A 26,014-nucleotide genomic window follows, 5' to 3' on the forward strand; every position below is an offset into this window, starting at 1 on the left:
TGATGTGAGTCAGCCTTTCCCACCTAAAGATCATTAAGTCCAAGCACCGTTCCACCATGACTGATGACCATTTGGAAGTGTGCTTGAGGCTGATTGTCAGCAGCCACTGTCCAGACTATGCATCCCTGGCTCATTCCATTCAGTGCAAGTCATCAGAGTAAACTCAGGTCATGACAAAAAATGTACATAGTTGTGTTGTTTTGTACAATATGGACTCATGCAGTTATGCAAGGTACATCAACATACGTTGTACATATAAAGAATTCTCAATGCATTTAAGAATAAATGTAATAAATAAATAAATAAAAATTAATGTTTTGCATTTTTGTAGTTCGTAGATCATTGTGACGTGATCACTTTAGAAGTAGCTCGCATGCTGAAAAAATGTGAGCACCCCTGCTTTAGATGCTATCTTGAAGCTTGGCTCTTCACTGGGCCTTCTAATCAGAGCCTGAACTAATGGAAAGTAACTGAAGTGGCTCCCTGGGGCATACAGCAAGAAGCACCGAGAAATTAGGAATCAAGATAGATATTTCCAAGATACATTAAAAAAAAATGTAGAAATCTCGTGCCCAATAAAGCATTAAGATGTTAAATACGGGCATGATCATAAACAACTCAGAATTCAGTCCTATTACTACATTTGCCTTATCTTCCACAAGCAAAGCAGTGAAATTTAACACGTTTTATCAACAGATTTACAAAAACCAAAAGAAACAGAAAATGTGTCTTGTAGAAGTGTACTGTCATTGCAGGCGCTATAAACAATGCTCACCTGTTCTCTTCTTCAGGTTTAATTTCGCTCTGCTACTCATATGTTTTGAGACAGGCGTGATGACTTTTTTGCTCTTTTTAGCAGTTGATGTGTTAGATTCCACAGGCGAAAAGTGGATTCTTTTGATTTCTTGTATTTCAGTAAGTCCCACAACTGCACTTCTCACATTTGCAGCTTCCAAGTTTCCAGCACTCTTTCTTTTACGGGTAACTAAAGTAGTCTTTAAGGGAGATCTTGTTTCATTTTTACCATTGTTACAATTAATTGCAATTGGCTCTATAATTGGAAGATATGAATGAAAAGACTCTTTGTCTCTTTGATTGTCAACTATCCCTTGCTCAAGTTCACCTGCTGTAATGTTGAGGCATCTCTTCACCTTTGGTTTATTAGTTTCAGTTTGTTTTTTTCTGACACAGTTAGATTTCCTTTTAGTAACAGTGCTGGAAAGTATTGGGCGTTTTTTGGATTGTTCATTGTGTTTGTAATTAGAATCCTGAACTGCAGAAAATTTCAGATGGTTTTGTTTTGTAAAACTTTTGTAATCTGACTTCATACCTACAGTTTTGGGTTGTTCAAAAATAGCTCTGGGAGATTTTGAATCCTGACAATCATAAGTACCTGGTAAAACTTTATTTTTGATCCAAACTTGAGGCGGCTGTGGGGCCTGTAAATTGTCATTTGCTAATGGTGATAGTTTACATGTTTGCTGAGATGAACATATATAGGCCATGTTATCTTTTACAAATTGATTTGGTGACAGTATGGGTTTACCTGTCTCTGATTCTAGAGCCTGTTTTAGTCCATAACCATCACTTACAAAAGAATCTGGACTTAAAATAGCTTGATAAATTTCATGTACACTTTTTGATTCCAAATGCATAACCTTTGAATTGTCTTTCAGAAATGTATCTGAAGACAGGCGCGTAACTAGTTCAACTTCATTATTACCTATGTGGCTATTACGTACAAAAGAGTCCGGACTCAGAAAATCCCCATTGCTTTGTGTAATACTCAAAGTTGAAGAAGAGCAGTTTGGAGTAAGAATGAGTCCGTTATTCTCATCAGTTTGGCCATTAATTTTGTTGATGGAATTAAAGGATCCTACTGATGTGACTTGCTGATTACGGTCATTTGAAATAGTGGAGCCTTCTACTTTCAATACGTCCACATGTTCAGATATGTGAAGAGACGTGTAGGTGGTAGATTGACGGTTAGAAAGTGACAAACAAGCCTCACCATAGCTTCCTGTGGAAGAGGGGCTAATTGGTGATATGGGGGATCTATTTTCTTCAAGGACTAAAGAATTATGTTCTGTTGGGGAATAGACTTCAGTCATAGCCAAATTTTCACAGGCTTGCAATGGGCTTCTAGCTGTGTCAATTTTTTGGAAAACATTGAATGTTTCATTAACATTTTCACTATTAGAAATTCCTTTGCTATGATTTGAAGAGGTTGAAACAGTCTTCTTATTAATGCTATTCCAAAGCCTTCCCTGCAAAAAGAAACAAAATATATCTCATAAGTGGTTAGCTGCTTATTATATTTAAATTAGCAATATAATGCATGTTAACTCACTTTAAGTGTGATATCAAAATAATTTTGACAGAACAGTAAACATTTCTTTAGATGAAATCATAGAATTATTAAAAGTTATTACCTTTTTCTTTTTCCGTTCTTCTGCATTTCCTAGTAATATAGCTTGGTGTTTTAAAATATCATTTACAAGAAACGTCACAACCTCTCTTACTCGGCCTTCCTTGACTGGAGTCCAGCTAATAGAAATCACAATTTTTTCTTTAGGCTATGAAAAAAACAAACAAAAAACAACCCATTTTAAATGGCTTTTACAATAAAACATAATAATTAAACCACATCATATAAAATTTAGAATATAATAAGAAATCAATCATTGTAAGTCACTGGCAACAACAACTGTGAAGATGGCACGGGACCAGGTGGTGTTCTGTGCTGTTGTGCAGAAATAGGATCACTGTAAGTGGAACTGACTTCAGCACATCTCACAAGTCATCTACAGTCTATACTCATCTCATTATATGGAAAAAACTCAATACAAACAATAGGATTCAAACACCAATAAAAGATATAATGAAATATTAATTATACACAAAAGCAATACAACAGTCTTTAAAATATTTTGTTATAGTTGGGTATTTTTAATTTACAGAGATATTGTTGCTTCTTTAGATATCTAAACATACTATTTCCATTTCAAATACACACCCATTCTTCACTTAGCAATATAGTTAGGGCCAAGTATTAGGTAATTATGTAAAAATCAGCAGTATGATATCAGATGACAAAATGATGGATGATTTCATCATTACCTAACTGGAAAATTACACCTTCACATAACTGCCAAACCACTGAGAGTCATGACCTAAACTGACACATAACTTTAGTCCTCACAGCAAGCATTATTCTCACCTAACATTTGCTGTCAGACATATTTAACTAATGCACAAATTAGTTGTAGAAATTTTCTACTATTGCTGTAATAATGAGATAGCTAATAAGTAAGAAGGTAGGTGTAATGACATTGCACTATGGAGCTGTTTTAATAAAAGAAATATAAAAGCAATCAACGAAATCCCTTTGTTCTACAAACTCCTCTTAAGTTCATTTACATCATCACATCATCATCATTACTAATATGAGGAGACTTCATAGAATGAAAAGATAGAAATAACAAATGTAAACTTTATTTCTCAACATATAAGCTTCACCCAGCTCCAGACACCTTTGCAAGTAACGATACCAACTACTTAGTTCATCCATAAGGGGCACTGGCAACATAGTAGGTAGGAAGGACCCTGGCTGCTAACTGGAAGGTTGGCATTTAAAACCCCTCAGCTGCTCCGCAAGAGAACGTTGAGGTTGTCTGTTCTCATAAGGACAGTATCCAAAACCTTTCACAGGGCCACTATATAAGGAATCTTGGTGGCACATGGGGGTTATGTGTTGGCCTGCTAACCACCAGGTCAGTAGTTCAAAACCACCTGCTGCTCCAGGGGAGTAAGATAAGGCTTTCTAATCAAGATTTGGTTTCAGAAACACCCATTGGCAGTTAGTTCTACTCTGCCCTTTGCTGTGAGTCAGAATCCACTAAATGGCAATGGGTTAAAGAACTGAGGTTTCTGGGAATGTAACCATGTGAATGCAGTCTATTGTATATGATTAACTGAATAATATCCAACTCATTACCATCAAGACGAAGCTGACTCATAGCAACCCTATAGGACAGGGTAGAACAGCTCCAGTGAGTTTTCAGATAATCTGTTAACAGGAGTAGAAAGCCCCGCCTTTCTCCTGCAGAGCGTCTGATGCATGGAACTGTTAACCTTGGGGATCGCAGCCCAATGTGTAACCACTACTCCACCAGGACTCTTGAATAATATTATTGTTTACAATTATTAACTGTTGATAATATTTTTAAAGTCATGCTCTTTAAGTTTGTTTTGTTTTGTCTTTTATGGTTAGGAGGCAAAATGAAGTCAGAAGGAACCAAATCAGGACTGGACGGTGCTTTCCCACTGAAACTCACAAAACTGACCTTTGTGTGATGAGAGGAACCAGCATGAACACTGTTTTCCTGGAGAAAAAGTCTTTCCCAGGTGTTGGTCTGTTGAAGCTTTAGCAAATTTTCACAAATCAGTCATAACAAGCAGATGTTATAATTCTTGGACCTTCCAGGAAACCAACAAGCAAAACTGCTGTAAGCATCCCCCAAATCTGTTGCTATGACTTTATTCTTTGCTAGTTAATTTTTGCTTTAATTAGACCACTTCCACTGCTTGGTAGCCATTGCTTTATTGTCCTTTGTCTTCAGAATCTTACTGATAAAGCCATGTGCCATCTCCTGCTTACAATTATTCCAAGAAATGCATCGGATCTTGAATACATTTATCATCTCCAGTTGAAGGTCTGCTCTTGTCTGCAGTTGATTTGAATGCAACAGTTTGGGCACCCATAGAATGGAAAATGTTCAGTCCGAATTGTGAACGCTGAATCAATTTCAATGTCTGTGGCATTGGTTATTGTTTCCACTATTGGCCATTGGCCTTGTTCAACTAAAAAATCAAGCCAAACTCATTACCATGGAGTCAGTTCCAGCTCATAGTGATTTCTTAATTTAGAGCACCCAAAAGATGAATTTTTCTTCTCAAATTGATGTGAATGGTCCGACACTGTGTACATCATCTTCAACATCAGCTCATTCCTTCTTAAACAGCTGTCCATTTGTAAATTGATGATTTCTTGGGGGGGCAATGTCCCCATTAACTTTTCTCAAAGCATTAATGATTGATCTGACCATTATTCCACCTAAGCTTCACCAGAAATTGAATGTTTGTTCTGCTGCAATTTTAGCAGACTTCAAATTGCTCTGACTTTTTTCAATTGATGTCTTAACCTTCTTAGTGCCTTAAAGTGGATCCTCTACACACGTTATAAGAAATTAGTACAAGTTTGTTTTGGTGCCAGTTTTTTTTAATCCATGCAGAAGTTTTTGTGTTTTTTTTCATAATATACATTCTCCATGACTCTTAAGACCCTTCATATTTGTTAATTCCTTATATCATCTCAGGCATATGTACAAATATCTTAAATACTCATTTAGTTCTAGAATGGGTTTATATCACTAGGATGGAAGTACTATGATTATGCATAATTTACATGGATGACATGACCTAGTTCAGAAAGCTTTAATTATCTCACCCAGTCAGATAGCAGTTTATTAGAGCCCAGGCGGCGCTGCTCCAGTCCAGATTTTAGCACCTACATCCAGTTTGGAAGTTAGATAGAAGACCTTATCTGCCAAATACAAAACCTTACCTGACAATATAAACTCTGTATCTGCTGTTTTTCAGGGGGAAAGGATGAGTTTTATTTTAAAGGAGGAACTATATAGCATGATAAACAGTTGGGGTTTTTTTTTTAAACTGAACTTTATAAACCAGTTAATAGAAAAAATAAAGTATTTGTTCCACATTATGACAAAAAGTAACAAGTAAAACCATTATGTAGCTAGAAAACCTATTATGCGGTTACACCTTTATATAAAAAGGAAAGGAGGCATTCATAAAAGAGACAATCCCACCATCAATTCAATTCCAAGTAATAGACACCCAAGATAGGGTTTCGAAGACCAAATCTTTCCAAGAGGAGTATACATGAGCCACTAATAACACACATGTCCATGAATTTCATCAGAGAGCTTCTTCTCACTGCTTTGTGAAATGGTTCTTATCTAACTAATTCAGCCTTCCTTGGATGGTGGATTAGTATCATTCTTTCAGAGGTTCTACTCAGTGGAAAGGCCACAGAAGTCAAAATCAGAATGCAAATTCCCTGAACTTTGGTGATGGACCAGTGCAACTCAGTAAAAGCTAAGGCGTGAAACAACATCATAAAATGAAATTTGATTCAACTAAACTGCCAACAAAAGGGGGAAAAGGAAGGGCGGTGGCAAATACCAAACTATGCATACCACATCTGCATATTAAAACAATCCTAGAGAGGTTTCTTGCTGTAGACATTTAGCCAAAACACAGTTCATTATCACACACACACACACACACACACACACACACACAATACATCTTAATATGGCTGGTAGAAAGCACTCAAAAAAGCTGCTCTCACCAATGTATTTTTCAAAGCACATTTTAAAAACACTACTATTGATAATAAAGTTACCATTTGTTAATTTAGAATCGCAAGAACATTTCACAATGCTTCACGTTTATTCAAAATGCCTCACTATTCATTAGGGAGTAGGACCAGTGGTGGCTGCACGGTTGAATTCTCGCCCTCCAGGCCAGTTGGATCCTAGCCAATGCGCCTCACACCCCCCCACCACCCAACTGTCCACGGAAGCTTCCTCGCTGGAAGCTGCACAGGTTTCCCTGGGACCTCCACACTGACGTGGCCTCGGAAGAAAGGGCTGGAGATGTCCTGGGGGAAATCGGCGAGTGTAAACCCCATAGATCGCAGCGCTCGGATCTGCAGCCAATCCTGGGGCTGGCGCTGGAGCGGACGGCGTTTGTTTTCAAGAGCGCCGAGTCCCCGTGACAGGAGGACAGATGACAACAACAGCGAATACGCAAAACCAAAACAAGCCCGGCCGTGGGGTCCATTTCGATCCACAGCGACCCTACAGGACGGAGTAGAATGACCGCAGGGTTTGCAAGCCCGTCAGTCTCCACGGACGCCGACGTCCTCCTCTCTCCCCGCACCAGAGGCTGGTGGGTTCCAACCACAGAACTCGTGGTTGGCAGCTGAGAGCTTAACAACTGCGCCACCAGGCCGATGTAACTGTTTTAAAGATTCTGCATATGAACGCGCTGTCATCACCCAAGTCCCCGATGGGTGGCTACCGAGGGACGCCGGATTGGCTCCACTTCGAGGAACAGGGTCTCCCCGAGAGCCCCACCCTGCGCCCGGCGCCCCTCCCACCTACCTGCAGCCGGAAGCCGCGCGTCGCGATGCTGAAGCCGCGGTCGGCGGCCGGGAAGCGGCAGACCCTCACGTCGGCCGCCTCCTCGTTGGGATTGTCCAGGGTGAGAGACCGTGTCCGCGAGGCGCCCAGGCGGACGTCCCCGAAGCAGAGGAAAGGCGCCTTGCAGAAGTGGCTGAGAGACAGCACGGGCGGGGAGGCCGCCTCCTCGGCGGCCCCGGGGCCCCGCAGCCTGGCCGGCGGCCTCCGCTCCGTGGGACTCAGCTCCCAGTAGCTTCGCCCCACACGCCGGGTCGCCATGGCGGCTCCGAGACCCCGCGAGGCCGCTGACCGCTTTCCCTCAACGCTGGCTGTGGAGGGTGTGGAAGGTGATTCGCCCACCCTTCTTTTCCAGTCTCCACGCCCGAGGAGAAAACGGGATTCAATCCCGCAAATCGACCCTCACCAAAGAGCTGCCAACCAGCCAAAGCTTTCCGCCTCCGTTTAAACCTCCGCCTCCACCAATGAGCACCTCCGGGCGCCGCCCACTTGATCAGAGAGCCAATCACTAAGCAGTGGGTGCCACTGGCCAATGAGACCGCAGCGCCTTATTTAAACGCTGGCCTCTGCCGTCAGTGCGTCTGCAAAGGCAGCCAAGTTGGGTGACGGAGTTCTGAGGGCTCCCCCAAGCCGGTTGCTAGTAGTGGAGTCCACCCTAAGGTTCTCGTCTGCAGGATGTGCTGATGGAAAGAGTAACAGCGTTTCCAAGACCATCGTAGTACTCCCTGGGGTTGCCGGGCAAAGCTATTAGTAGAAGTTCATTCAACAGTATCCCTCTCAGAATTTCATGAATTAACTAGCCTTACTTTTGCAATTCTTTGGTTCTTAATAGTAGAAATAGGAATGTTAAAACGATAGCGTGAGCGTGCATAGTTCAGTGATTTACCAAAGCAAGTGACCAGTACATTTGCATTCTGATTCTTACTGCTGGGTGCTGGGAGCATGCCTTGCAATAAGCACTGAAATCCGAGGTTTCCCATAGTTCACAAGTTATCCTTTTGACAGGCGATGCCTCTGACACTGTGATCGTAGGTATCTAGTGGTTAGGAGCCCTGGTGGCGTGCTGGTTACACCACACGCTGAGCAACTTGAAACCATCAGCCGAACTTCAGGAAAGATGAGGCTTTCTGCTCCTTTAAAAAGGTACGGTCTTCGAAACCCACAGGGGCAATTCTACCCAGTCCTGTTAGGTCGCCGTGAGTCAGAATCCACTCGATGGCAATAACTTTGGAGATCTGAGTTTTAGGACTCTTGGGTGGTACAAGCTGTTTGCCATCTGTCTGCAATTTTAACTCGAACCCACCCAGCAGTTGCACAGAAGAAAGATTACAGCTAAGAAAAGCCCCTGGAGGGAAACAGATCCCCATTGGACGCGATGGGAGCTACAGGGATTTAATCCCTAACTGGTCGATCGAGCTGCTACTCTTTTCATTAAGTTTTCTTATTTAGGTATACATAGACTGTGACGAGCGAGGATACCCGAAAAGAATTTTAGCGCTGCATAGTACTTTCTGAGCGGTCTTCTAAAGCGACGGAAATAGTTGCCGGAAGAAGGTGGGCGGGGACTGTGACATCCAATGATAGGTGGCTTCTGGAGCTGGAGGGCGTGTCCCCGTGAGAGGATTGACCAATGAAAGCCCTCAACTCCAGAGACCAGGTTCGGCCGTGGCTGAGGGAGCGATGGAGAATTTCACCGGCCTCTTTGGAGCTCCGGCGGACCCACCACCGCCTCCCGCCACACTCGGCTTCGGCCCGGGAAAGCGGCCTCCTCCGGATGGAGGACCCGGCACGGTCCCGCCCGCCTCCGCGGCTACAGCTCCTCCTGGCGCCGACAAGTCAGGAGTGGGTTGTGGCCCCTTCTACCTGATGCAGGAACTTCCCGGAAACACAGAGCTAACAGGTAGCACCAGTTTGATCACACACACTACAACCTGGAACACACCTATAATAAATTCTGTGGAAAGAAGGTGAAGAAGAAGCTCAGTAACTTCTGCCAGGAATGATTGATCTGCCTGGTTCCCACGATAACAGCAGCCTCCGCTCCCTCATTGAAAAGCCCCCTAATCGTGGTGGCACTTTTAATCCTATCACAGGGACCATGCTGGCTGGCTTTCGTCTCCATTCTGGCCCGTTGCCAGAGCAGTGTCTTCTGATGCATATTCAACCTCCCAAGAAGAAGAATAAGCACAAGCACAAACAGAACCGAATCCAGGATCCTGTCCCCCCAGGAACCCCATCTGATTCAGATCACAAAAAGAGGAAAAAGAAAAAAGGAGCATCCTGAACAGAAAAGAAGAATTGACACAGTCCAGACCACTCAGGTATGGGCAGTTCCCAGGGCAGCAGCAGCAGTAGCCTCCGCTAATAGAACTGCTGGACTCTGCCGAGAGGCATTTCCTGCTGTACTGAACCTGCTGCCAGAAGCTGCCACCGCCTGGGAGCATCCCCGCTTGGCTGAGGCCAAGGCCAGCCCCTGCTGGGCTCAGCAGAACTTAGCGTATTAAAAAAGGGACATGCTTCTGTGAGGCTCGCCTGGCTGGCTCTCTTGTGGACAACTCTTCCTCTCCCAGGAAACTTTCATTCCATCTCTTTTGTACAGTTTATGGAATCTAGGGTTTGCTCTGGTTTGTTAAAAAGATTTTTCTTGGAGGTAAAAAAAAGTATTTATCAAAAAAAAAGAAAATCCCCTGGAATTGCCAGGGTAACCTAGCAACAAGGACTATTTCCTAAGTATAATAAAGCTTACATAGCACTATCACTATATGCCAGAGATTGTTTTAAGCACTTTAAATCTTGGCCTCAACTTTATGAAATGTGAACTATTATTTGTATTTTACAGAGAAGGAAACTGAGGGCAAGAGAGGTTAAGTCACTTGTCTAAGGGCATGTGCACAGGAAATGTACCCAGGCAATTGCTGTGGCAAAGTATGTATATATGCTTGGGTGCACCCATATGTAAAAAGAAAAGCCCTTGAGTGGGGGAAAAAATTAGGAAAATTTTATATGAAATTATATTGAATGACATCCTAGTTTGACCTAAGGTTAAACCCTGTTACTTTCAATCATTTTTAAATAAGTAAAATTGTTTTATTTAATCCAGTTCTCAGGATTGATGCACAATGAAAGTGCTACTTTTGAAACCAAGAAAAAAAAGATTTTTTTATCAACAAAAATCCTAATGTAAATTATAATCATTTTCAAATTTGATTATAACTTATATTAGGATGTAAATTATAATCATTTTCAAATTTGATTATAACTTATATTAGGATTTTTGTTGATAAAAAATAATTTTCAAATTTGATTAATTTACATTTATCATTTCATATTATGTGAATACCAGAAAGATATTTACTTGTGTTTTATTGGATTTGCAAAGACATTTGACTGTGTGGATCATAAAAGAACTATGAATAGACTTGAGAAGAATGGGAATTCCAGAACAGTTCATTGTGCTCGTGTGCAACCTTTACATGGATCAAGAGCCAGTTGTGTGAACAAAACTCACTGCCGTGGAGTTGATTCTGACTCTAGTGAACCTATGGCACAGAAAATTGCCCCTGTGGGTTTCTGAGACTATAACTCTTTACTGGAGTAGAAAACCTTGTCTTTCTACTCAGTTACAAGTACTCTTCAAACACTGACTGATTAGCAGCACAATGTGTAACCACTACACAAGTTTATAATCAGAAACGGTGTACATCGGGGTTATATCTTCTCATCATACTTATTCAGTATATGTATGATAAAAAATAATCAGAGAAGCTGGAATATGGCATAAGGATTAGAGGAAGGCTTATTTAATTAAAAAATTAACCTGTAATATGCTGATGACACAGTCTTGTTTGCTGAAAATGAGGAGGGCTTGAAACACTTGCTGGTGAAGAGCCAGGTTTGCATTCTTCAGTGTGGATTATAATTCAATGTAAAGAAAACCAAAATCCCCACTGAACTAATAAGGAACATCACGATAAATGGAGAACAGATCGGAGTTGCCAGGATTTTGTTTTGCTTGGATCTACAATGAATGCTCATGGAAGCAGAAGTTAAGAGTCAAACTACACATCACATTGGGTAAATCTGATGCATAAGACTTCTTTGAAGTGTTGAAAAGCAAGGATGTTACTTTTAGGCCTAAAGTTCACCTGATCCAAGCCATGGTATTTTCAATTACCTCATAAACATGTGAAATTTGGACATTGAAAAAGGAAGACCACAGAAGAAGAACTGATACATTTGAATTTTGGTGCTGGTGAAGAATATTGAAAATACCGTGGACTGCCCATAGAACTTGGAAGAAGTACAGTCAGAATGCCCCTTAGAAGCTAGGATGGTAAGATTTCTTCTCATGTACTTTGGACATTTTATCAGAAGAAACAAGTTCTTGGAAAAGGATACCATGCTCGGTAAAGTAGAGTGGCAGTGAAAACCCAGGACAAGATAGACTGGCACAGTGGCTGCAGCAATAGGATCCAAAAGAAAACATTTGTGAGGATGGCACAGGACCTGGTGGTGTTTTCATTCTGTTCACACAGGGACCAACTTGACAACACTTAACAACATTTCAGACTGTCAATGTTATTCATCAAATTAGTATTATAAATGCAAGCCTTCATCAAGTCAAACAAAAACAAAACCCTTTAGACATGAGCTTTATCTTTTAACAGGCAGTGAGCTTTGTTTTCCAATATCACTTTTCATATTTTTTCTTCATAAAGCCTGGCTATCCTGATTTGAAAAAACAAGAATGAACTCTACTTGTATTTTTAAAAATTTTCCCCTCACCTTTCATTCCTCACCTTTCTATGCCTGTTCTTTAACCATTTAATATGTTGCCACAAGTAGCTGGAAATGACTCTAATAGTCAACCTGCTTCACTAATTGAAGGCTGGATTCAACACTGGTTTATAATCAATTGGGTTAAAGCTGGAACCTACCTTTATTTTGTGAAATATCCAAAGGCCTTGAGAGATATATGTGCAATCTACTCAACCACCTCCAACCCCCCACCTCCACACACACTCATTAATGCATTGATGATGGTGACTTGGAAATCACTGCAGAGGCCTGTGATAACAGCTTTCTACAGACCAGAGATGGTGATCCAGTGGCATCAAGTCAATTCTGACTCACAGCAGTAAGTAAGGAAAACTAATGAGAATGGGTCATCTTATCTCAGTGTCAATGATAGGACCCACACATGATAAAGGGCAGTGGAATTTAATAGACAAGGTGGCAGAACCACAACATTCAAGGACTAGATAGTAATTAGAGGCAAATTTCTGTGGGAATGACTAGGATCCATAGATATAAGATGGGCGACACACTTAGGTTCAGTTTGACCCATAAAACTAGAAAAATTATACAACTGCAAAGCAGAAAACTAAATGGAGTCCACAGATCCCAAGACCCTTAACTAAGGAATGATCTTACCCCAAAGAGAAAACATCCTGCAACATGAATACAACCTGTAGTCCTCACTTTACTAGTCCACAGACAAATGCTTGAAGACGACCTTGATGAGTAAGTGTGGGACTAACCTCAGAGCCAGTGGTTCAAACCCACCAGCCTCCTTGAGAGGAAGATGAAGTTATCTGATCCTGTAGAGATTTACAGCCTTGGAAATCATATAGTCGCTATGAGTCAGAATCAACTCAGTGACCGTGGATTTGGTTTGGGTTTTTATAATAATTATTAGTCATGAAAAATCTGCACCTGCTGTAGATCTTAACCTAAACTTTTCCCCAGAACTGCAGCAATCATGTAATTGGAGGAAAGGGGAAACCCAGACTTTCAAGGGCTATTAGATCCTGTTTTTCTGCTTCGCGGCAGAAACACCATGGCATCAGAGAGGAAGCTTGTGGAAGATGGCATCTAGTCCTTAATCCATCTCTAATCGCATCCAGTAGAATGGCTTTCATCTAGAGTTTCAATACAAAATGAGAATAGACATACTTTATTACTGGCAGAATTTTCACATTGGCTTACAGTTACAAAGAGTAAAGACAATTATGATAGAAAAAGTCCAGTAGAAGTCCCTGTAACTGTCTTTCCTCACCAATCCCTATCTCTCCCCAACCAATCCAAATATCTCCATGATAATAAAAACAAACAAACCATAATTCACTCCTATCAGGTTGATTCCAACTCATAGCAACTCTGTAAAACAGGTTGAACTATATTAAGGTATGTGTCAGTCTGGGTAGACTAGAGAAATAAATTCATAGGCACTCATGTGTATAAGAAAGAGCTTTATATACAAGACCAATTGAATATTGAGAAGCTATCCCAGCCCAGTCCAGATCAAGTCCATAAGTCCAATATTAGTCCATATGTCCAATCCAAGTCTGTAAGTTCCTCTTTAGACTCACACAACACATGAAATAATGCTGAGTGCAGGAAGATCACAGGCCAGTGGGTGGAAAGTCTTGTGGATCCAGTGGTAGCACAAGAATCTTAGAGATAGTGTGGGTCTCCTCATGGCTCCTCCAGCTCTAAGGCTCTGGCTCCATCAGTGTGTCTCCAAATGTCTTGCAGGGAGGATGCCAGTGTCTCGCCTCCAGAGAACTATTTATCTCCTTAGAGCCTCCAAATGAGGTCATCAAGCTGTGACCTGATTGACAAGCTAAACTCCACCCCTTCACTCAGAAGTCTCAAATTGACAGCAGATTATGTAACTACCACAAGGTAGCAGATGGACATTGGACCTCTACTCAAGGACTCCCTCAATGCAAGAACACTTTGTGCTAATAACCCAGCATTCTGTGATGCTCGCCTTCCTGACATGATTGCTGAAGACAAAATGGATGCCTAAGAAAATGTGGTAAAGAAAGCTGAGTTGCCCAGCTATCAAAAGATATAGCGTCTGGGGTCTTAAAGGCTTGAAGATAAACAAGTGGCCATCTAGCTGAGAAGCAACAAAACCCACATGGATGAAGCATGCCAGCCTGTGTGATCGTGAGGTGTTTGATGGGATCAGTTATCAGACATCAAAGACCCAGAGCAAAAAATCATATTGATGTGAATGAGGGGGAGGGCGGAGTGGAGACTCAAAGCCCATCTGTAGACCATTGGGCATCTCTTCACAGAAGGGTCACATGGAAGAGATGAGCCAGTCAGGGTGAAGTATAGCACCGAAGAAACATACAACTTTCCTCTAGTTCTTTAATGCTTCCTCTCCCCCACTATCAAGACCCCAATTCTAACTTACAAATCCAGCTAGACCAAAGCATGTATACTGGTACAGATAAGAGCCTGCAACACAGAATCCAGGACAGATAAATCCCTACCAGGAGGATAAGGGGAAGGCAAGAGGAGAAGGGGGAACTGATCACAATGATCGATATATAACTTCCCCCGCAGGAGGCCGAACAACAGAATAATGGGGGAAGGGAGACAGCGGTTGGTGTAAGACATGAGAAAATAATAATAATTCATAAGTTATCAGGGGTTCATGAAGGAGGGAGGGTGGGGGAGGAAAGGGAAAAAATGAGCTGATACCAAGGGCTCAAGCAGAAAGAAAATGTTTTGAAAATGATGGTGGAAAATATGCACAAATGTGCCTGACACAATGGATGGATGTATGGATTGTGATAAGAGCTGTAAGAGCCCCCAATAAAATGATTTTTTTAAAAAAGGAACAGCCCCTTGGGTTTCAAAGACTGCTCTTTACAGGTGTAGAAAGCCCTGTCATTCTCCTGTGGAGTGACTGGTGGTTTTGAACTGATGACTTTGCAGTTAGCAGCCCAATGCATAACTAGTACCCCACCAGTTCTCTATATTCCTCCATGATAGTAAACTCAAAAGCAGTGCTATAACTCTAAGGTAGTTTCAGAGATTACTTTGCAGGTTTGAGAGAGGCAGAGAGAGTGGTTACAACCATGTACCCATTCATGTCCTTTGTATGGCCAGCAGAAAAGCCAGATGGGTCCTAGAAAATGGCAACAGATTATAGCAGTTAGGCAATGCTGCCAACTGCTGCCATAGTTTTAAATGTATTGTCTTTTATACAGAAAAGCACCATATCCTTGCCACCTAGTTTGCTATCATCTGGCACCGCTTATTTACATTTCTTCATCTAGTAAGGAAGGACTGAAGCAGTTTGTATCGCATCACTATCAAGCCTCAAGGCTAGTCATGTCTCTTGTCTAAGTGATAATATTGGCCTCAAAACCTTGCTTTCTCAGAATACTTCATTAGCCCATTATATTGATGACATTTGCTAGTGCGACCTGGTGAGCAAGAAAGAGCTGTCAAGAAATGTGAGGGTCTATTTTTATCCCACTTAAAAGCTAATTAGCTTTTCACATCCATGAATGCTAGCAGAAGATAAAAGATTCTTGAATTAGAGACAAAAAGGGCCTTCCTTCTTACTCATGCAAACACAGTAGCCAAATAGGGTGTTCATTTTCCCTGCCTCTCCCTGTACCTAAGTACCATGAGGATAGTACAAAGAGCCTATGGTGAATGCCTGCACACATAGTGAATTGCATTACAGGAGAGGATCACGCTGGATTAGGCAAGTATCTTTTTATAGCACATTGTTGGGAAATATCCTTAAATGTTTCTCCCTGCAAACACAGTCTGGAGAGATGGAATAGGTGGCAATGGTCAATGCCCTGTATTCTTGGCAAACCTACAAAGAAGGTCAGAGTTGTTCAGGACCCATGGGTAAGTGTCTCCCCCAATAGTCACAAGAACCTGAGATGCTGGTAGTAAAACAAATGTAGAGAAGATGGGAAATAAATTGTTACCCAAATTCATGTTTTCATGACACTGATAAATTTGTAGGGGTCCAATGGTATGAGAAACATCAGGATATATCCTCTAAAGCAGTGGTTCTCAACCTTCCTAATGCAGTGACCCTTTAATACATTTCCTCATGTTGTGGTGACCCCCAACCATAAAATTATTTTCGTTGCTACTTTGTAACTAATTTTGCTAGTTATGAATCATAATGTAAATATCTGATACGTAGGATGTATTTTCATTTTTACAAATTGAACATGATTAAAGCATAGTGATTAATCACAAAATCAATATGTAATTATATATTGTGAAATATTTATCTCTAATGACAAATAAATGAAATTTTGTCTTGAAGCATGGGTAACAGTCTTCACGCCGGGTACTCATCTGGGCTTATCTATATGTGGGCAGACCCGCATGGAGATGAATAGAAGAGCCGTGTCTTGGTTCCTAAGATGATCAGAAATATGTGTTTTCTGATGGTCTTAGGCAACCTATGTGAAAGGGTTGTTCGACTCCCAAAGGGGTTGTGACCCAAAGGTTGAGAACCGCTGCTCTAAAGAGTCACCTTTTTAAAGACTTTTGTACCACTTAGTTGTAAGGCCTCTTTAGATTTTGGAGGCACCATATACCTTACTAGAGCATGTCTCTCCACACCATTTACCTAATAACTCTCAAACTCATAATTTTCAGTTTTCTCCTTGCTACAATGTCAGCTTCCCAGCTATTTATACTACAGGACACTCTGAAACTGAACAGAGCCTCTGGAGGCATCACAGCCCAGAACTCCAGATGGTCAGCAGTTCAAAACCACCAGCCACTCCCCAGAGAAATGGAGGCTTTCTACCCTCCTAAAGAGTTATAGTCTTGGAACACCCCTGCCTCCTCCCAAGAGCAGTTCGACCCTGGGGTCAGAATCCACTCAGTGGCAGTGAGCGTGTTTTGTTGCTGTTGTTGTTTGGTTTTCTTGTGGGAACTAGTCTCTTCCATTTGAAAAGCAGCTCCTGGTTTTGTAACTGAATTAGGGTACAGACTGGGATAACGGACTGTGGGGCCCAACTTGCCCTGCATCAAATAGTATCTAATCCAGGGACCAGAACCTGCAGGACAAATCTGGCAAGTTGCTTTTTGTTCATAAAGTTTTCTTGGAACACAGCCATGTCCTTTCATTATCATATTGTCATGGGCTGCAACTACAAATGCCCTTGAATCGAACAGCGGTGACAGAAATTGCACGGCCCACAAAGCCTGAAACAATTATTAGCTGAACCTTTACCCCAAACTTTGTGGACTCCCGCTCCAATGCAAAGAAACATACACTTGGTTGTGGCAGGCAGCATTCCACTGTTAAACAAAGCCACACACAGAAGACCAGAACTAGCAGGCCAAGAATACACTGGAGAGCTGTGCCAACCAGCGACTAGAATCTTCTCCTGCCACGCTGCCTCTTCATCCATCTACACCTGAAACCTAGATGTTCCTAATGACAACTTCAAAAAGGAAGAAAACAGCCTACTTAGCACATGGGTATATATGGTGGTCCAGACATCAATAGTGCTACACAGGGCAGTTTCGACTTACAACAGATTTAAAAGATGCAGGTGAAGAGGAGTCCTCTGCGTGAACAGGATTTGGGATAGTACGTATATCCGTTATTCACTTGAGCAGGAGAAGACATGGCCTGCAGGACAGCTCTATGTTGATTCATGGGCAGTGACTAACAGGTTGGGCATCTGGTCTAAACTTTAGAAAAATGCAAAATGGAAAGTTAGGGACAAGCAGGAGAGTATGGAAGCAGTTCTCTCAGCCTAGGTATGGATCGTTAGGAATATGTCGCCATGTTAAGTGCCCGTGTGAGATCATCCAAGAAAGGGCTCAATAATTAGGTAAACTGAACAATATACCTCCTGGATGTCAGCTTCTCTCCTCAGCCAGCCCACTGATGACCCGATGAATCCATCTACAAAGTGGCCATGGCAACAGGAATGGGGAGGAGAATGGTCTCAACCCGTCTCCCCATAGTAAGGCGATTCTAATTTGCTACTGCCAAGTGTGCAACCTGCAACAACTGAGGCCAGCGCTCCACTCTCACTATGACTCCATTCTCCAGTGGGACCACCCAGCTACCGGTGCCAGGTTGACCCCATTAAGTCTTATCACAGAGAAGGCAGGGCTTTGGCTCCTGGAGAGGCATTTTCTAAGGGCAAAATGTGCCTCCTCTGTTATTCGTGGATTTACAGAACGCTTTCTAACCAAGTGGGGTAAGTGTCAGACTGCTAAGCACTGAGTTGGCTGTCTAAGCCCCTCTTCCACTCCAGGGGAGAAAGATGAGGATGTCTGATGCCACCGATTCAGTCTCAGAAACCCCATGGGACAATTCTATTTCTGCCCAATAGGGTTACTGTGATTCAGAATTGACTTGACAAATATTTGCTTTTTTTAACCAATGAGTCTGTGATGGTTTAAAAATATGTTCACAAATTACTTAGTTACTCCTGTCTCCAAAAGAGGAAGCTTAATTTGTTTCTCTTCAGTGGCGGCTGAATTTATGACTGAATATGGCAAAAATGATTAAATACTACATCCAAGGTTAAGTTCCAGACTGCAACTTCCATTTTGGATATTTTCTCTTCTTCTTTGATCACTTTTTGGGGGATTCCTGCTGCCATACCTCAAACAGCCCACTAGAGAAGTTATGATTGAGAAAGTGAGGCTCACTGCCATCTGAGGCTGGAAGCAAAGCTGCCCCTATTCCGCCAGTTTACAGCCCTAGCACCTAAAATGTAACCTCATGAGACATCCTGAGCAAAGGCACCTAAACTACTGTTCCCAAATTGTCAGAAACTATGAGCTAATAAATGCTTACTATTTTAAGGTACTAAATTTGGGGGTCATTTGTTAGATAATAGGTAACAAAACATCCTACACACATTTAGCTCCAAACAGAAAATTTTATAGAAACAAATTCATGCTCATAAGGATTTGCTGGTCTTCCAATACTTAAAAGCAGCTGCCTTGGTAGAAAAGACTGGTTTGTTGACGACTTAGGTGTATTCCAGAAAGGAGACAGCATCTTGCAGGCTGGGAGGCTAACCTATAACACGGAAATTATGTCTTCAACCAGTAACCATCTCTCCCTTGGCATGAGTCTGGAAGTGAGGAGAGGGAAGAGGGCACTATTTATTGAACCTAATAACTGACTCATGGCCTTTTGCTACATTTTTCCCTTCTAAAAAACAGAATAATATGACCACTTCAAGGAATAGTAGTCACCACTAAGACTTGCATTTATATTTGCCAATAAAAACCATTCAATAGCTTCAAACATCTAATCTATAAAATATTTTGGAATAATGCCTATGTGGTAAGAAACAATTAAGATATAAATAAAGCTTGGCTTTCCCTGCTCATGGTCTTTGCATTCAATATTTAAGGCGGTCTGCAGAAATCAGCTGACCCTTTAACAGCGTTGAAGGGCTGACCGAGTTCCTACACAGTTGAAAATTCATATATAACTGACAGTTGACCGTTGAACCATATGGAATGTGAGTTTGAACTGCACTGGACCACTTACATGTAGATGTTTGCCCTCGGTGGAGATGATCAGCATCCCATGGCATTTAAGTGGAGGACCCCAATATTTGAACTCACAGCCACAGCCATAAGAAAACAAACAAAACAAAAAAGGAGCAGTGGGCCTATGCTGTTCAAACCTCCATCGTTCAAGGGTCAACGGTACTGCATTCCCACACTATGAAAATGCAATTCAATAAAACCTAAGTATGCTTTATTAGGACAAAAGAACTTTACATTTATTTTAAATATCAAAATAACACAAAGAACTAGGTTCAATATACAATACACTTCCTACTCTTTACAGAGAAGTGAGTTTTTTCTATAAAGACAGTTATACTTAAGAAACATGAGACAACTTAAATAGCTATAAAATTCACAACATACTTTATACAGTTGACAAAATGATGAAATTTGATAGTTTAGATTTTCTATTTGCAATTCTTTAAAAAATGTCCTTAGTAATTAAAAACCAAAACCATGACGAGACCAAAAGCTACGTTTATAAACATTAATGTACACCATAAATCCCTTTAATCAGAACATTTAATATACAATGTGGAGCAGCTATATGCAAAATGCCCACCTTCATAGTCATTGTTTTGGCACCCACACTCATCCACTGTGATAGTTTTACCTGTAGGGCTAAAAAGTGTCTGACTGCTGGAAATAACAAGAATTTGGTAAATATACCATAATGCATTGTTCCATTTTAAAACAAGCAGGAATATCAAACAAAGAAGCACACTAACAGGAGATGCGTACACGTGTTTTATTCAAGAAAAGCTCTAGAATCTCCAACAGTAATGCAAGCATTGAAATTACTCTGTTACTGAAGAATTTGAGGGTTGGAATGCTATGCCCATCTTGTATAACTTCTATGCTCTAAATATATTTAATTCCTTTATATAAATGGGTAAGCTACATATCGTTACAGCGCCTAAATTTAAATTGTTTGGGATTTTCATTAGCCATAGCCTTCAGACTATTACAAATAAATTCAAACATGAAGAGTAAAGAAAACCAAACCCTCTAACAAACCCCCTTTCTCCTACTCTCTTATTTCCCAGAAAGGAAAAGCAGAAAGCACGCTAGCATTCTTTAAGTAAAATTAATTTCAGAGGAAATAAGGGACAAGCCTACTGAGAGAGAAAAGAACAATAGATTTGAAATTTATAGTTCCTAGAAATTGGTTATAAAGTTATTCCCACATTATCCATCATTCACTTTAACAGCAAGTAACACTTCACATAATAATAAAGTTTTAGAAATTCTAAATTTACATTTAAAGGATACAATTTTAATCATTTTTAATTTGGCACACAATCAGAATAATCTAAATACAGCTTCGCTTAAGAGTCCTAATTTCTCCCGAGTTAATCAACTCAAATTATATGCTACTTGGAATGTTGCTGCTCCTAATGAGAAACTTCTCTCAAACCATAACCCCTTGGTTCAGTTTTAGGCAAACTGAAATAAGCAGTGGTTTAGTGCAGAGTTGTGTGGTCATGGCACCTGGTTTCTAGTGGAACCAGAAAAGAAAAGAGGCAAAAAAGGGGATGAGGGGATAGAGAGAGAGACACATTACTCTTATTTTCCTTTATTTGTCAGATTCTTCCATTAGCATCTAGAGACATGCCCAGGAGTGGTTCAAAGCAACTATAAAAATCACACTAGAGATAAAAAAATTATGATTTATAAATTATAGAAAAATGCAAATGTTCACACTTAGTGTCAGTTTCCCTAAATAAATGTAAGCACAAAAAAAAATTGTTGCCTAACCAGCAGGCAACATATTATAACAGAAGACCAATAACAACAACAAAAACAACAGAAATACCATTTATTAACCAGTTCAATCTAATCAGCAGAATCAACTCTAAGTAACTACATACAACACATTGAAAAGGCACAAAGCTTTCAATCCAGAAAAGAATGGGTATAAAAGGATGCTGTAAGAGAGCTGACACCCCACATCTACTTCTCACCAATGAAGGACACAGTAGAGAGATGGTGCGGTGAGAACATTCAAGCTTATAAATGCATCACTTTGTGCTTTTTGACTGCAATTACATTTAAAATCCATGAATATTTATTAGCCCTTAACTAACAGTCTAAAATCACCCAAAAATGATGTTTTGACACATTTTAAATGGACAGAAAGTTAGTGTACCTACTTCATGACCTACCATCACTGAAAAGGAAGTCACTTAATACAGCACCAGTTGAAAACCCTATTTGTTTTGCTACTCCTCTCCCCAGCAATAAATGTCTGTTAGTTAAAAGTATACAAATATCACTATTTGTACAGTTATTGGTTACATCTTGCTGGGATGAGGAACAATGGTAACTTAGGTTGTGAAAAAATAGGTGTTTTGTTGCTGATTGTTTGTTTTATATAAAAATAACCTCAACATGACTTTAAAAAAATCTAAGGCAAAAATTATTTTAAGAGTGTAGTGTAAAAAATAAGCTTATTACTTAATATTTGATAGCATCCACTTAAAAGACAACATTCAATTAATTAAACTGAGAAACACTGAGCATTCTTACTTGTAATTGCTTTGTCAGTATGACTATCTATTCCCAGAGTATTTTCTCCTGCTCTTATTTTTATAAACATAAATACAAACATGTAGTCTGTAGTACCCAAACTAACAATTTTTAAAAAGAATCCATAATCCTAGGACTTCCACGGTGCTTCTTTGGACAGCATTTATTGACACAACATACAATTTAACTTCTTAAGCTATTTAATACCTACAAAAATCTTTGGTACATGTAAGTAAAAAACAATTATGTTAAGAAATTTCTCTGGACTTGATAAATAATTCAATTTATAGATTAAGTGCTAACTGCTAAGTGCTATCAACTAAAAATAATTTAAAACAATAAATTATAGTTATAAAATAAAAATATTCTGAATGAGGCTAAACTTAGTTGCAATAATCAAAATTGTAATTGATTTTAGAGTTACTGGAACATTTGTCCCAAAATGCTTCAAATCAAACATTATATCATCTGAAGAGAGTAGTCCTCATTTCATATTTTTTTTGTATGCTAACATCATGATATACATTCAGTTTGCCCAAATCCATGAGGTTTTCACAATTAAAGTTTTCTTATACTTTTGGGAACTAGAGACAGCAGATTGGTTTTTGTGTTTGCTGAGGATCTTCATAAAAATGACACTATCTGTTTATGGTTAAATGAGAAGTAGTGCTTGGCACCTAGTAAGCACTCATTAAGGTTAGTTTTCTTCTCCTGTGAGTGGCTCTGCCACTGATTCCTCATGTGAGTGTCACGGAGCCCCTTTCCTCGCGTCTAAAACAGGAATGCAGCACGATCTTCTTCTTTTAGATCTGGTCATAAGGTTCAAATGAGACAACATATGTGAGAGCGTTTTATAAACAGTTAATTACGATAAAAGTATTATTCACAATAATACCTAAATACAATATTTCACTTTACAATAAGAGATGTATTCCAGAAAAGTTCTATGTAAACCAGTTTCTACAAGCCAAACCATATACGTAGAGCAGGCGCACATAAATGAATCCTACAGTAAATACCTGCAAAAGGCATTTCCCATGTAAGACAGCGATGCTGCGATGCTCCTTTCCCCGCTACCAAACATATGCCATACACACAGACATATATAAACGCCATTTACCATTTTAGAAATCCAGGTTTTTCTACATTGGCTTATATATGTAAGGCAGGGTACAATTAAAGTTATGGCGGGCTTTTCCCCCACTGTATTAAGCTTTGTATTTAAAATTGTATCAGTCTTTATGATAAAAATCACAAAGAAATATATTTTTAGTCAATTTGAAAGTCTAGCGGACTAATAGTACCTCATGTATTCAAGCTCAGTTATGAAAGTATACCAGATACAATGTTTCTATACAAAAGTAAATAATGCTTAAAAAGAATTCATACATTAACTATGTCTACTGACCCTACAATAATTACAACCAAACCCTTACAAGTGAGGCAAAACTCAGGTTGGTTTTATTATTTTTATGAGCTCCTTTGGTCAAATGCTTCCATTCAAATATATATTTTTAAATTCTCTAGTATGCTGATGTTGCCAGAAAGTACTTCCACTTGTTAAGTGCTTTAGCAAACATATTTTTTCCTATTAAGTAGTTAAATTTTATTAAATTAAAAGGTCATTATTTTATTTGTGATCTTTTTTTTACAAGGGCTGGACCAAACTTTACAGTTTACACAAAGAAAGTGCTTAAAGCAATTATGAGTGTAAACATGACCAAAAGGGAAAACTTTTAAATTGTTATTTTCCAGTAGTTTACATACAGATGATATATGCTAATAATTAACCACCTTGGGCTATTTTAATCCTTCCAAGCAACCACTAGGAAATATCCTATTTAAGTTTAAATTGATTTAAAACTATTGAAAGTGCACATTTTAAAAGTATTTTATAATTTTGACTGACTTCCCTCAGTTAATTTTAATCAGGGAGATTTTGCTGTGAATACTATTTCCTTTCAACAAGTCCTCAAAATCTATTTCATAGAAAAATAAAATCAAGGGTAAATGTAGCTATAATGCTTATGTCAGAGGCAAAGCAAAACCAGTATTAGGTGTAAATTTCATACAAGTTGTGTTCCATTTAAATAAGCACTATTCATTTCAGTTCAGATACAAATTTTGGCACATTTTCAGACCACATAACTAAGCATGCAATGTCTAGGCTCTGTTTCCCATAGTTTCAATCAGCAAAGGTCAACGAAACAAAGATGGCTTGCTCAGTACATTTCACTAAGGAGTGATGATCTCTCTCCTGTTGTGAATGAAGGTACAAGCTGGGGCTTATCTTGTTAATGCTTCTGAAAGATACTGCAAAGTTTACTGAACTTACCTTAAAAAAATCTAGTTACAACCTTCATATTTGAACACATTTTCAATGTATATAATTGAATGCTTAGTCTTATATTTAGATTTCTTATAATAATTGATGTATGAGGATAACTCAATAATCTAGGTAATTATTTCAAGCCTAGATGTAATTAATTGTCTAATCTGATATTAGAAAGCTTTTTTGGCTTTAGGCTTGTCAAAAGCTCAAGGGTTAATGATTATCTAAAATAATGAATGGGGAAAAAAAGAAAAATAGCCAAGACATCCTTATAAATTCAGACTCCTAGTTGCAATTAAAATAATCTGAATGAAATAATAATGAATCTTAAGGTGCAGTTGCAATTAGCAACATATACTCTTACTTTCCGTCTTAAAAGCTACATGGTCCTTCAACTTGTTTGAGGCGCAGGTAAGAGAGCAAAGAGGAATGAGATTTTAGAAGAAAAAAATTTCTGCTGATGATAAAAAAACCAAACCAAAATTTTAGAAACACTTATAGTGTCAAAAGCTAATAATTCTTAAAAGGTTTTTGAGAAACCATTAAAACTTCGCATTAATCCTTTAAAATCCCCAAGATGGTCACTTTGAATATTAGGCCTCAAAATGTATCCAAATATGCACCTGTTCAGTAAACAGGTATACATAGTTTTCTTGATTTGAAACTGTACTAAGGACTTGAGAAGCTAAATAAAACGAAAAACAAAAAACATCATAACTCTATTAATTTGAATGTCATCAGCTCTTGGCGACCATTAGCACGTAACCATCCCAAACGCCTGCGATTCATGAATGGTGCTCATTATTAGAAATGTTTTGTACTGCAGTAGTGTTATCAAGCCCCAGTAATGTTCCAAGGTAAGACTGCTCTCTAGGATCTAGCATTTGTTCAGGTCGGACTGGATGAACTAGATTCGCAGGTGGAGGAGTCAGGGTGTATTTTTCCAGGAAGGCTAAGTCAGCTGCTCGCTGGTACTCCGTGGGCTGTGGCTGCGCCGTTAGGAGCTCGTGAGAAGACGGTGGCAGTGTGGTGGTGTGCCGCACTACATCACTCTGCGTGTCAGGCATCTGAACGGGAACCAGTGTCACCGGAACGCATACTTCAGCAGACACGTTCTGTAACACACTCTTGGGTTCTGATGGATAAACTTTGGCCTGGTCCATATATTGTTTTGTTTCTTCTTGAAAAAGTTTATCCTCAGATGAGTACTCCACTGGCAAGGATACCAGCTTTTCTTCAGAGGTGCTGAGAGAGTCATCAGGAGATTTGATGCCATGAACGTGGTCAATGTGGTATTTCAGCTTGTCTTTTCTCTTAAATGTTGCGTTGCAGTGCTGACAGTTGAAAGGTCGAGCATCAGAATGAATAACCAGGTGTTTTGTTAGAGTTTTCTTAATTCTAAAAGATTGATTGCATATTTGACACTTGTATGGTTTTTCACCTGTAGAATAAAAATGAAATTCAGTGTAAAATGCACTCAATAAGACAATTTTTTTTTCTTTTTAAAATAAGTTGTATA

At 39.7% G+C, this 26,014-nt stretch overlaps 2 protein-coding genes and 1 pseudogene across 2 annotated transcripts in view; 1 reads left to right on the plus strand and 2 right to left on the minus strand.

Moving 5' to 3' along the window:
- The window catches only part of ASPM (assembly factor for spindle microtubules), a 50,976-nt gene extending 43,426 nt beyond the window's left edge, over positions 1-7,550 (minus strand). The window contains 3 exon segments of the mRNA XM_045298078.1: positions 776-2,267; positions 2,433-2,576; positions 7,254-7,550. Coding sequence (XP_045154013.1) covers positions 776-2,267; positions 2,433-2,576; positions 7,254-7,550 — 1,933 coding nt within the window.
- A 1,419-nt stretch (positions 7,551-8,969) lies between these two features.
- On the plus strand, positions 8,970-10,050 carry LOC101653426 (annotated as a pseudogene).
- An 11,120-nt stretch (positions 10,051-21,170) lies between these two features.
- The window catches only part of ZBTB41 (zinc finger and BTB domain containing 41), a 50,361-nt gene continuing 45,517 nt past the window's right edge, over positions 21,171-26,014 (minus strand). The window contains exon 11 of the mRNA XM_004700067.2: positions 21,171-25,936. Within this exon, the coding sequence (XP_004700124.1) occupies positions 25,281-25,936 (656 nt within the window). The 3' untranslated portion in view covers positions 21,171-25,280. The remainder of the gene's footprint in view (positions 25,937-26,014) is intronic.

The sequence above is a fragment of the Echinops telfairi genome, unplaced genomic scaffold (assembly GCF_000313985.2).
Source record: "Echinops telfairi isolate 266 unplaced genomic scaffold, ASM31398v2 ScPeMD7_7424;HRSCAF=8462, whole genome shotgun sequence".
In the NCBI taxonomy this organism is placed as follows: Eukaryota; Metazoa; Chordata; class Mammalia; order Afrosoricida; family Tenrecidae; genus Echinops; species Echinops telfairi.